General features: G+C 43.1%; 1 protein-coding gene across 1 annotated transcript in view; it reads right to left on the bottom strand.

The window, feature by feature from the left end:
- The window catches only part of LOC105207553 (protein dachsous), a 350,965-nt gene that overhangs the window by 60,423 nt on the left and 276,769 nt on the right, over positions 1-13,773 (bottom strand). The window contains exon 2 of the mRNA XM_026136311.2: positions 5,603-5,783. Coding sequence (XP_025992096.2) covers positions 5,603-5,783 — 181 coding nt within the window. The remainder of the gene's footprint in view (positions 1-5,602; positions 5,784-13,773) is intronic.

The raw sequence follows: 13,773 nt of genomic DNA, 5'->3' as shown, positions 1-13,773 counted from the left end.
GTGAGCTACGCGCGATAATGACTATTGCATCGCAGGAGAAGCTATTGCACTATTCCCGTACTTCTACAGTACAATGACAGAAATATTTGGTGAGATAGATCAAACGGTTAGTTAAATAGTAAATATGTAATTGTTGAGCAAACAATTTGTAGTCTTAATCAAACAATTGTTTTTATACACAACTATGACCAAATGATTCGTTAAATGTAATTGAGTTTTTGATACCAGTAATTACAAAATTCATTTGATCAGTATTTAACTAAATGTTTGGTTGATATTTCTCTCAGTTTACACTGCAAACAAAAGAGTTTGATAATTACATCTACCAAATGTTGAGTGAAATAACGGCAATTAAATATTTGATTAGCATAACAAAAAAAATAATTTTACTTTTTCTAATATTTAACAAATATTGTCAAATTTAATATTTGCAAAATATTTAGAAAAATATTTAGTAAAATTATTTTCGGTTATATTAATCAAACATTCTACATTTGGTAGCTATTACCAAACTCTTTTCTTCAATGTACATACATCTTGGCACATTCCGCATAGTATTCCAGGCGGTGATAAACGTGATCGTTCAATATCGCAAGTCTAGTAATCCCATGAAGCAGAGCAAGCATTAGGCATTAAGCGAGAGTTCACTTTGTCAGCGACTCCGCTGCAATTACATCGCTAAACCATACTTCCCATTTGAAATTATAATCGGAGATTATCTGCAAATTTTTTCTCTCTATATACGCGTTTTCACCGATAGTGCAACGCTGGAAAATGAGCAATGTGAAATCAAGGGATGCCGCGAGCTCCTGGTCGCCGCGCCGCCTCGGATTTAGGCGATATGCGACGCAAGTGTTAATATCAAAGACAGTATGTAAAACGGGTAATCCGATGTTTAAACGGTTTACAACCGTAACTCACAGTAATGTATGGACTCGACCGCGCGGAGCTCTCTCCGAGCGCGAGGAGATTTATAGGTGCGAGTGTCATTGGAGTCATGCGTCAAGAGTCGGTCCCCCGATCCCCGGTCCGTGGTGGTGCCACGGTCCCTCCTGCGTGGTACGTGGAAGAATGAAGTCCCCGATAGCCCGTGGAACATCGAGGCATCGGAAAGCATCGATCTTCGGATCGCGGACACAATCCATTCACGAGGAATCGAAAGCGTGCACCTTAACAGTTGGACACAGACACTTTCCACAGATCAAATAACTTTATACTCGTAACATTTCGTGGCACTCTTTCTTTCTTTCTTTCTTCTCTTCCTCTATCTCTTGAAGAGGCAAAAAAAATTTTGATTACGCCTTCTCGCGTTCGATACGGAAGACGTGGAACGCACATCCAGGTACGAACGGATACCGACTTCCTGGGGATAGTTCAACGGCATTTTAATGCACGTTGCATGATATTTTCGTGCCCGCTGCAGTCCGGCCCTTTTAATTTCACGCGGTCGATCGCCGGGATGAGTTCTTTTCGGGATTCGTGCGGCGGGGGATACGAGGGGCCTCCGAGAGATTTATGCGGCCGGGTAGGTGCGGCGGTGCTCAACCTTACACAACGAAATTACGCCGCCCGAGGAGTGAGGTTCACGACGCGCGTCACGGAAATGCAACCGTAAATATCGGCATCCCGCGGACTTAATTAGAATCATTTTTTTAAATATCTCCGATTTCTCTCTTTTTACATATAGTCCAAAGTCGAGAAATTGATTTTTCCTTAAATCGCATACGTCGAGTGAAGCGTGGTAGGTACCTACGCCTTCGCATAAAATCGTTATTTTTTTTTCCTTTTTTTTTCTTGCGGGCGAAACGAGACGTCCCATTAATATACAAACGTGCGCAAACGCGCGCACGATAATTCTGGGATACGCTACAAAGTGCGATCTGAAAGCTCGCGTCAGTGACATATCCGAGATTATGTGCAGTAACGCGGCGGGAGTCGAGAGGGTGAAATAAATAAGCTGCGAAAACGGCAACGGACAAGGACAGTCGGTGGGAGTTAAACCCTTCAGAGATTTATGACATCGGTGCCAATAAAGTCACCTCTCGGCGTAGCTCCGGAGCGTATGTACGCGCATCCCTCGAAACGTGCCTTCCTTTATAACATGTTTGTACCAACATGTAGAATAGCGAGGTGAAAACACGATATCGAGACTCGAAGAAAAGGAAGGAGGCACAGCCTCTTCGATATTTTTGCATCTGGTAGATACGATAACAAATCGCGGACGAGCGATAACATCTGACTGGTTGAAGGAATATTCCGACACGACAGAAACTATACGGAAGACTGGCGGATTAACGTGGAAATTACATTAAGATATCGTGCTTGCATGTAATCGATGCCGGGCGGAGATTCCGCCGCGCTCCAGAGGCCGCGCTCGCAGCCTGGCGTAGAGAATCCAGTTCGGATGTACGTGTCGGATGATATCGGTAATCACATCGCATAGCAAATGCGTTGAGAGGACGTTTTTCAACAGGATTTGATTACACATCATGAGTTTACAATGCTATCTATTTCCTCTATAATTTATGGCAACAAGATTAAGTCGACCGAAGTCGACCGGTAGACGCGCACTCTCAGAACGGAAAACAAGAAAGCGATAGCGAGCGAGCGGAAAATTTTAATCCGTTAATTTTTTAATCCATCTGGCAACAGCAATTAACAGAATGTATGCTCTGAATTTATTATCCATCAAGCGAGCCAAGTGATTATCCGGCAACCCTCGAGGGGCCGGAGTGGCGCGCGGCGTCTCGCGTCTAGCACCGATTCCGCGTCCGCTCGCCTTCGCGCGCGGTCGGACAAAATAACTCGCACGAGAAAATCCGTATACACACGCGGATACCTTTAACAGATCTCCGCGCCTCGATCCCGAGTGCGCAGGTAATAATTATCGCCGCAAACGCGCGCGGCGTTATCCACCGCTATTAGCGCGATAAAACCCGCGGTGGTTTGGACTATCGTCCGCGTTTCTCGCCGATAAACATCGACGACGATATACGGCGCCTCTTTGCACCTCCTGACAGCGGCGAAACTACCGCGACTCAGGGAACGGCGAGGCGACTCCTTGTTGCCGTCGTCGTCGTTGTCGTCGTCGTAGTCGTTCGCGGTGCGGTCGTCAACAGGTGGTATAAATCATGCGCATCTGGCCCGCGTGGTTCACCACGGTGGCTCGCGATTCGCTTTACTGCCGCGTTGCGCCAAAATGATTTTCTCCGCGCGAATTACTGGCGGGCAATAAGAAGAATTAATCGCCGGTGTAAAAATAAGAGGCTTGGAGGAGGAAGAGGAGGAGGATTAATGAGTCTCGCGGCGCGGCGCGCGGCGCCATGAGGAAGCGCTAGACGCGCGAGGACGTGCGAATCGCCGGAAGATATTTGTAATCATTTCCGCGCGTCTAGCGAGAGTCTTTGGCTGAGATATAATACACCCAAGCGCCCATGATTATACATACATTATGTATATACCTCGTGGGGAGATGAGATTTATTTATTATCACGAGCCGCGTGCCACTTCCGTTCCGCAACGCCGGAACGGCCCGTCGAAAAATATATATTTCCATTTGATTTTCAATTTCTTTCACCAACGCGTCGCATTCGTCAAATCTGCAGGTGATATAAATCACATCGCGCTGCCGCTATCAGATGCTCATTGATACCGCGACGCTCCGGTGCTCGTGCCGGTCGCTCCTGTACGCCCGTCATATCCAGCCGATTCTATTGTCCGTCGGACAGCGCCGCCGTTGCGAACAATCGTATCGATAACGAGCGACAATTACGCGAGGAAGCATTCATTCCTGTTTGCAAAACAGCATAACGCCGACAATAGCAATGCTCTCTCTCTCTCTCTCTCTCTCTCTCTCTCCTGTTCATTTCTTCACCACCGGTTAACATTTTCCTTCTCGGAGGCAGGCTATTCCGCCGCCCTCTCGCCCTCTTTCCCGAAGCGGTAGACGCGCAATGGCCGTTGGTCGCACGGTAGCCCCGCGATGGATCAATGGACCTTCAGTCCGTTGTCCTTTCCCATAAGGCGACCGCGAGCCGCTGCGTTGAAAATGGCTGCGGTGTCTACCGTCGACATAAATCATATACCCTATTACAGAGCTACTAGATCTCGTCGGGCCGATAGCCGGCCCGGGTCTCCTCCTCTCCGCGCCGCCGCCGCCGCGTCGCTTTGTTCCTCTTCCCGTTTTCTGAGCCGCGAGTTTCTGCGCGCGTGTCTCCGCGCGCGTTGCCGCTTCCACTTGTTTCTGCTTGTCTCTCGCCACCCCTTTATCGACGACCGTGCGCGTACACGGGGCTCGCACGCGAATAGCGGAGCCGGGCATTGTTCCTACGTCGTCAGAACGAGAGATCTCGCGATGGCGTGAGAGATCTCGCGATCGAGTCGAATCAACGCAACGCTTGCGACCGCCTCGAATTACAATGGCTGTGGTTGTTAAGCGTTTAGATACGAGCACCGAAGGCGAAAAAATTCACGACCGCGATACTTAATGTCAAACGCAGAGATCGGGGATATTTCATTCTTTTAAGGAAAATGTGTTTCGATCTCCTGACTCTAAGATGGTATCATAAGTATTTTATGTGATATTATAGGTATAATGTTATCGATGTATAAATTTAATAAATTATAAGCAATGTGTTTAACCCTTACTCGCCATCGTGGGGTCACTTACGTCCGAGTAGAAATTTCCCGCGTCACATACGTACACTGGTAGAGTACGTGCCAAAATTACATAGTTTCATTAATTGTTATTGCCATTTTACTTCTTAATCGTGTACTAGAAGGTTGAAACTTAAGTAAAAAATTACAGTTGGTTGAAAATCTTCTCATTACGGTGCATCTTAATAGAAGCGAAAACGCGAGAGACAAGTAAGGAATAAAAAATTACAATGATAAATAAAATAAAAAAAAAACTGAGTAATGATTAGTAATAGTCATAAAGTCGTAATTTCACTAAAGCTGTAAAAAATTTTTCTCAGAATTGCGAACTGCCATAGGTGTAAATTTACTAAATAAATTTGTAAATTTTCACGCGTAAATTTGCAATATACAATTAATTTTGTCATTTGTAATTAAACAGATTGCAAAAGTAAAATTACAACATGTATGGAAAATTGTAGAAATGATAATGCAACAATACGTCTTGCAATTGTATTCAAATAATTGTCTCTCTATATACATGTTGTAAACAATAGAATGACTACTGTGCCCACAGTGACGATTATAGGCGGGGCAGAATTTTCACGCATGCTGATCAATCGTATTTTATAGCGATATATGGGATATTGTTGCATTGCGTTATGTTACAGAATTTTTGATAATTATATATAATATTAAAAATATTCTATCATGTACATAATTTTTCTGTATATATAATAAGAAATATTTACTCCATAAAAGCAAATATACATATTTTTGTGGAACTGCATAATTTATATAAAATTACATGACTTTTTTTTATTTTAATATTTACGGGACTAATCGTGTAATTTTTACATCTATTACATGTAAACTTACTGAATTTTTTTTACAGTGTAGATATCATAATGTTTTTTAAAACAGTGATTTAATAGAAAGGACAAATAGAAAGAACATTGACACAAACCTCTATCGGTGGCAATGACAGGTAGTTCCAGATAAGGCAGTGTTTCTCTGTCCAGCGGCGACCGGATGCAAATTTCTCCCGTATCACTGTGTACTGTGAGCTGTTCGTTCTCCAGCCGACCGCCGGCCAAAGTATAATTGACCATCGCGTTTACGCCGCAATCGGGATCGGTGGCTTGCACCTGCAACAAAGATAAATCAAGGTTAACACCGCGATAAAACAGAGATTCCGACGTATGGCGAATCGAGACACGCATGTACGGTTTCGTGCGAATCTCTGCAATTGTACCATACCAGTGTATTTGCAATTCATTGTACAACTCGGTTTTATAGAAGGATAACAGAAATAAAGATTCATTCGGTATAAAGTTACAGATACATTGTTTCACAATTACGATCACAAGAAGTGCTATTAAAACGCCAAAAGGATAAATAACAAGAAGGAGATTAGAGTTTTCAGAAACAATAAATTTTATGTTAATGTTAATAAATAACTTCAAAAAAAAAAAAAAAAAATCAAAACAATTTAGAGCTGAATATGTGACGACGAATCGTCAAGCTCGTTTCGTATAGTCTCTCGTAAAGATCGTTTCCGCAGCGAATGGCTCCGCGTTGAAATTTATTCATCCCATTTGTTCGTTCCGCAAATCTTTTTTTTCACGGCAACAAAACGACACGCGGATGACGAAGGGCGCGACGTCGTCGCGCCTCCCCGAAGGCGGAATCTTTCGGGCGAAGCACTTTGTTTAATTTCGTCCGGCGTTCCTGAAACGGGATACTCGCGAATCGCCGGGGAGGTGGTCCATTCGTAATCTGGGCCCCAGTGACTAATTTGCGAGCGAGCCTTCCTTTCCCTGCCCTCCCGGAGGAGGACCCGAAGACGTTACCGCGACGAACGGACGGAATGGACGGACGGACGGACGGACGGACGGACGGACGGATGGGCGAACGAACGAACGAACGAACGAACGAACGAACGAACGAACGAACGGACGTGGGGGCGGTGATGGACGCCTCTGTGCTTCCAGCGTGTGTGATTTATGCGACGATTCATCGCTACCTACCCCACCCCACGATGTAATACAAGTTACGAGATTCCCGTACGGTCGTTAACGAAAATGCTTCCCCATTTTTTCCCTCGCGAACGCATCGTTGGCAGATTGTTTTCTCGAGAGAATACGCTTCAGTCGGAGTGTCCTTTATTTCAAGAACCTTTACTCCCACCCCCTCCTTCCCTCCCCCCTCACGCTTGGTTTACGTCAGAGAAATAATCCGATAAAGCTTGAATAATGCATTCAGACATATTTGACTTTTTTTATACGATTCTTTATCTCTCCTTTCTTTTTTATGCATACATATCGAGCGTTACATTCTACGCCGGGCGTTTGAATTGTGATAGAAACGTTCGCATTGATGAATAGGTTCTCGCCTCACGTGGATACTCGAACAATAAGACTTCACACATGAATTGCAGCTTAAATAGCACTTTCCTTCGGGCGACGCGATATAGGTATCGCTCGATGATTTATCACGCGTCTCGAGTACGGGGGCGCGTAACGCAACTGTAAGTCGCCCGAGACACGAGGCGAGCGATTTTCCCATTTTTTTTCCGCGCAGCAAGTACCGATAATACCGCCCGATCGGCAGATTACGATCGGTCGGGCTGATTGGGTAATTGCCGCCGCGGCAATCGGTCGAACGCGGATTAAGTCGACGGGGAGGGAAACAAGACGGAGAAAGAGTAAAGGTACTCTCGCAAATTTATACCATGAGACGCAATTTGTGGAGCATAGTGGTAGTCGTCTCGCGGAGACCAGTCGTCGGGAACTCGACGTAGAAGAAACTGAGACGCGAATCCCGAGACCGGTAATGAACCCCTTAACCCAGGGCAGAGTTGCCTTAATGACAGTTTAAAGTTTCTTCTCGCGTTCGAGGTATCACGCCGTCCATCTAGACTCGCGGTCCGAGTACTCGGGAGGGAACCGTTCCGCCCATGAAAGGGAACACGGAATTGCGAGAATCGCGATCGTGATCGCGAGCCGATGATCGATCACTTCGCTGCGACGCGCACAGTCGATTTGTCGCCGATAAAGGTGGCCGGATCATTCGCGAAAGCATAACGAGGACGATGATTAACGTGACTCACCTGCCCGCGTTTATCTCTCGCGATCGTAGAGAAACGTTCCGTACTACTTCGTAGTAAATTAAGCGATTATTCGCGTTGGCACATTGTTGAAAGCAAAATGAAATCTCTCTAATCATACGCTATTAATAATATAGTCAGAACCGCGCGTCGGTCGACGCGTCCTTTCCTTACAAAGTTGCAACGTTTTTCTCCCCTCAACGTTTCTCTCTCTCTCTCTCTCTCTCTCTCTCTGTTCTTTTTTTTAAATTAATTGCAAGTCTGATGACGGTTCGGTAAATGGAGGTAAGAAGAACGCGCGGGAAGAAATTAAATTTGCTATCTGCCAGGCACAATAATATTCCACTCGGAAACAATGTACGAGAATCGTGAGAATCGTAGGGAGGGCGCGTCGAAAGAGCGCAAGATTGCAATCTTGAGCTACAATTAAGGAGGTCGGGGCGGTTCGCGCGGAGAAAATATTCCTTTCTACGTAGGCGGATCGCCAACGGATCGCATAGGCGGACTAGAGTAAGGCTTCTGAAAGCCGATATATCGGCGCGCGCATATTCGTCGGCATTTGTCATTACTCCGGCCGATCTGATAAGCGCCATAAACGAACGGGTATAATGAGTAGCAACAAAATTATAGCGCGAACGCATTATGTTATATTAAAGTGTACGCGTCGTGCGTTATATTAGTCAGTGTATAACACGTGCATTTTATCGGTATTTATAGTCGATAGCGTGGGGGAAGTATGGGCGATAGGGAACACATGCGAGTACTATAAAATATTACGACTCGTCCCATAATACGCGCCGCGCGTTAATAAACTGGCGTTATTAATATCCTCAAAGCGCCTCGCAGTCGATTTAAACCCGCTGTCCCGAGAATGCGCGTGTGAGAATTACCATAATAGAACCCTAATTTGCAACAACATCCCCTGCGTGGCCGGCGCGAGCGCGCGCGTCTATCGCGATTTTTCCAGGATGAGTAACGCATCTATCCGACGTACTAACGGAAGGGCTATGAAAGGAAGGGACCAGAGGAGGTGCGGAAAGCGAGAAGGAAGAAAAGAGGGAGGGAGAGAGAGATGGGAAGAGACAAAGAACCAGAGCGCTATAGGGCCTGGTATAGGTGGAGGCAGGACGGAAGATAATAAAGCAGGAGTCCACGGGGAATGATTTAGTGGCAAGCAGTCGAATAACTTTCCCGCCAACACTGTTGCCACCTCGAAGCGGCGATGAGCTCTTCGTGGCTCGTGCAGCAGCGTGCTGAGAGAGCGTCGCCGTTTCTCAGGAGGGAAAGAAACGAGGCGAAGACAAAAGGATGGAGCTGGTGCTCGAAAGGAGGGAAATTTGTTGGATCATATGTGAGACCTTTCAAGGAGCAGGGAGCAACTATAGAACCTCCCTACATTCCTTTTCCAGGGAGAGAAAAAGGAGAGAATCTATAGCAGGAATAGGAAGATCCATTCGCACTTTTGTATCAGGATTTTACAACTATTAATAATAATTTCAGTATCGTTGAGCAGCTTTTTTACCACACACAATATATGCGCAACGACAGTATAACGATTTCGATACACTCTATCGTTACACTATCGTTACACTGACAATAAGAGAAACATTTGATGAGATAGACTAAACGTTTAATTAAATAAACTGATTAAATGAATTTTATAGTTACTGATACCAAAAGATTAGTTACATTTAACGAACCATTTGATTATAAGTTAATAAAAGTAAGTTAATGCAAAAACAATTGTTTAATTAAGGCTACAGATTGCTTGATCAAAGCAACTACATATTTAGTACTTATAACTATAAAATTGATTGTATCACTATTTAACTAAACGTTTGGTCTATCACACCAAATGTTTCTCTCAGTGTGTGCAATTTTTGACGTCGAACACCTCTCGCTACAATCTCATCTCTCTTTAGCGTTATTTTATTGTAACATTGTAATCTTCTCTTTCGTCCTATCGTCACCTTCTGTCTTGAATTTTATTTGAGAAACCTAATGAATCCGGTCTTTCTTAATTGTGAAGTAATGTTATTTTTCATATTACGCGAATGTATTTTGAAAAGGATCTTAGTGTTTTTTGGATCTATAGTCTTTATTCGGAGGAAAAGAACTCAGCAAGGAGCAACAATGTACGTACAGTACACAGAATCGCGGAGTGCATTAAATCGCGAGCAGTTTTCGCGACCTGCTGTTCCGATGCTCGACGAGAGTATGTCGCGTGATACATTGTTCCGCGTGTTTCGTTGCGACTCGACCTTGCGGAGAATATCAATTTCGATCCCCGGTATATATGCGAGATGGTACAATCCGATGTGGATTTCCCTTGATAAGACAGACCGGCATCGAAGCCACGCGAGATCGTATAAACGCTTTGTTCGCTTCGAGAGGTAACCCTCCTAGGTTCCCAAGAGCAGGTGATCGAAATAATGCTTTCGCGCGTCACGCTCGGATGCGTTACATAACAGACGTTACGATCGAATAACAAATTCTTTCCTTATGCTCAAAAATTTAATTGATTCCTTCATCTTTCAATTTCGCGACGTCTATTAAAGGATCAAACGGACAAAGTTACGCGGTGGTTAAAGATAGTCGGTGTCAGCAAAACCAGTTATAAATCAAGATTTAACTCACTACGTATCGTATCACTTACAATACGCAACATCGCTTCCAATATTCAACAAAGCTAAGGGGAATCCCTTCCGTACGCTGTGTGTAGTGCATTTTACAATCGCTTAAAGTGGCTTTAAATCTTCCGGCGGCCGCAAGTACAAGCGTGTAATATAAATAATCTGAATGTCCGTCCGCGATCAGATAATCGTATTAAAGTGCGCATACAACGCAACAGTGGTAGGCCCATCGTCCTCCACCCCGCGTGTCTTACCCGTCAAAACCCTCTCTCTCTCTCTCTCTCTCTGCGCTTCTTCCCCTTCGCCATGCCGACGTCTCCGAAGAAACAGAAAAAGAGAGAGGGAAAGGAGGTAAGAGACCATCGGAAATCATCCCCGTGGTGGTCGGAGATATCGCGCTTGTTGCCAGTGAGGTCCCGCGTACGTTCGCCAGAGAATCGCAAGCAGAAACAGACACAGGTCTCATTCTCTCTACGCACTACTATAGATAGAGAGAGAGAGAGAGAGAGAGAGAGAGTGTGTGTGTGTGTGTGTGTGTGTGTGTGTGTGTGTGTGTGTGTAGAGAGAGAGAGAGAGAGAGAGAGAGAGAGAGAGAGTGTGTGTGTGTGTGTGTGTGTGTGTGTGTGTGTGTGTGTGTGTGTGTGTGTGTGTGTGAGAGAGAGAGAGAGAGAGAGAGAGAGAGAGAGAGAAGACCGAGGAAGCATCGCTTGCATATACGAGCGGTGGCTGTCTACATCGGTTATAAAATACGGTGCCTCGGAAGGCTCTCAGCATGCTCGCACCTCTGCCTTTAAGGATGGCGCGCGAACCTTCCCCCTGTGGTACCCCTCCTTACGATTCTTCGCTCTTTCACCTTCCCCTCAGCCCAACGGCTTCTTAAGCCGCGTCCAGATCAAAGTAGCGAATTTATTTACTTAATTGTTACAGCGTAGTAGCAGGTGTCGGCATTGGCTCTCAGGAGCATACCGATGATCGTAATCAAGCCGGTACTTCGTCTCAATTTTTATCCGTCGAAGTATACATTACGCTATAACGGATTCGAACGATAAATCTCGACTTCAGAGGATAATTCTCTTCTTAGAACGTGTCAGAAATCACACCTTTTCTACGATAGTTTTATTTTCCCGTTCAAGTTTCGCTTCGGAAATCAGACACTTCGCGTTGTATTTTACGTACGCTTCATTTAATCGTTTTCATCTTCGACATGGCGCCGTTACTCGCATCACCATCACTTCCAGTATCTCATCCGATCGTCCGGACCAATGCGCGTCAGCGACACGGTACCGGTCGCCTGCAGTCACCAACGTCTCAAGTGGTCGCCGCCGCCACCGCCGCCATGATGGCGCAACAAGTACAAATTGTCCGGCTGCAAAAGTTATCGCTGTAAATCGCAGATGACTCGGCGCGATGCATCTGGTATGCAGACTTTCGTGCGGCGCAATGATGATGCAACGCTTCTGCGAAAACCGAGTTCGATCACGGGGAACGATCTATGAATTTCTTGAGTAACGGCCACCGGGAAAAAAATCGTCAAAAGTATTAAGCTTTATCAAATGTTTACGCAGATGATACCTTAAAATATAATAGTGATAGGCACGATTTACAGCTTTCTCAGGTAAATTCGAACGAATTTGCATCGGAAGCGTTCACATCGATTTGATCTGTAACTTTCAACTAGATTTCTATGTCGCGCCCCCATCACTCCATGTCATCACCTTGAGTTAATTCATAAGTTGATGACTTTTTCGGACCGTTTAATTTGATAACGACTAGATTCTTTATTCGTCTTTGAAAGAAGATCAACATTTTTGTCGTAGCATCAATGCTGACATCTATAAATTTATACATATCGATTTGCTATATAGAAGATATCATCGTATAAGTATTATTTGTATACAATAATATACAATTATTGGTGATTGGTGGATTTCTAATAAATATCTTATTTAAGTCGAGTCGATATATAAGACGTCGATTTAACTTTGGTTGGCATAAATTGAATGACGATTGAATGATCGACATCTACATATTATTTTTCAGATATCGTGATGAAATCTTTGTGAGACATCAAATTGATTATTGATTTGCATACGATCTTAACTTGATTTCAATATAATATTCACTAGTTTCTTCAACGACTTGAACCCAGAACGTGATAGGTGATTCCGTCTAATCTGTGACACTTTGTCTCAAGCGTGACGGTATCACATGTATGATATAATCGCACCATCTTCTGAGCCGTCATTTCTTCTTTTTCAAATAATCTGCATTGTTAAATAAAGATTACCTTTTTTCTATTATTTTTAACATAGAATGGTGTTCATATTTTTCCGACTTATTAATATTCTGACTGAAAATTCACTCATATAATTAAGAACTTCTTTTATAATTAAAACATTTTTTTTTAATTATATTTCTACTTTATAGGTTGCAACGTGTTAGAATAATTAAATTAACATTATTTTAATATAAAAATCGTATTAAATATTATTTAAAAATGTCAATATTTTAATGACAAAGATTGCAAATTTGTATTAGCATCTAGGTAAAAACCTACAGTAGCACTCTAGGGTTCATATACAAAATAATTTATATAATCATTGTAATAACATTTTATTTAAAATTTTGTATCGCTTGTTATCGTATTGAATTTTAAAGTTAATTTACTTCTACAATACATGTAAAATAATGTACATATAATTATATATACATTATTTTGTACGTAAAACTCATATACATTCAATACATATAATCTTATATTACGTAACATTATTATTAGTAGTAGAGATATATGATTATGATTATAATTTTAACAATAATTTTTTACATCATGAAACTATGGTATACTATGGCTTATACAAATGTTTAATTACTTAAAAAAAGAAATTATTTGAAAAAGAAATTATTTTATTTATTATATTATTTATGACGAAGGATACAGAAATTTAGCCGAAAGTTGCAGATCATTCAACTTCTGCTTAAGATATTTCACAGAAAAAATTTCAGAAAAATTAAGCAAAACTCTCAATGACACAAGCGTATTTGGTCGGGACAAAGTACGACATCTTCCCTGTGTCGCTCTTCCGTTTCTTTTCGTCATGCGTTTCACATTCAGAAGAAACACGCAAGCGATGAATGTTTAACCTGTTGAATAGATTGCCCCTGTCGGGATACATTCGACAAAGAAACGACCTTGAAGTAAATCGACCACGCAGCAAGATTTTTCAACTGCAAAACATGCTTTCTTCTTAGCGTTCATTAGAGGGATATAAGTCGTTTATTAGCAACACGTAAGTACGGATACCAGAGGCTGTCCATAAGTCATGAGACATGCGAATAATATAGTTCTTTCTACTAATTAAAAGAAGAAACATCTGTATTTTCATTTAGCAGCGA

Source organism: Solenopsis invicta, chromosome 5 (genome assembly GCF_016802725.1).
Source record: "Solenopsis invicta isolate M01_SB chromosome 5, UNIL_Sinv_3.0, whole genome shotgun sequence".
Taxonomy (NCBI): Eukaryota; Metazoa; Arthropoda; class Insecta; order Hymenoptera; family Formicidae; genus Solenopsis; species Solenopsis invicta.
The sequence above is the reverse complement of the archived record's forward strand: the minus strand, read 5'-3'. Positions and strand labels throughout refer to the sequence as shown.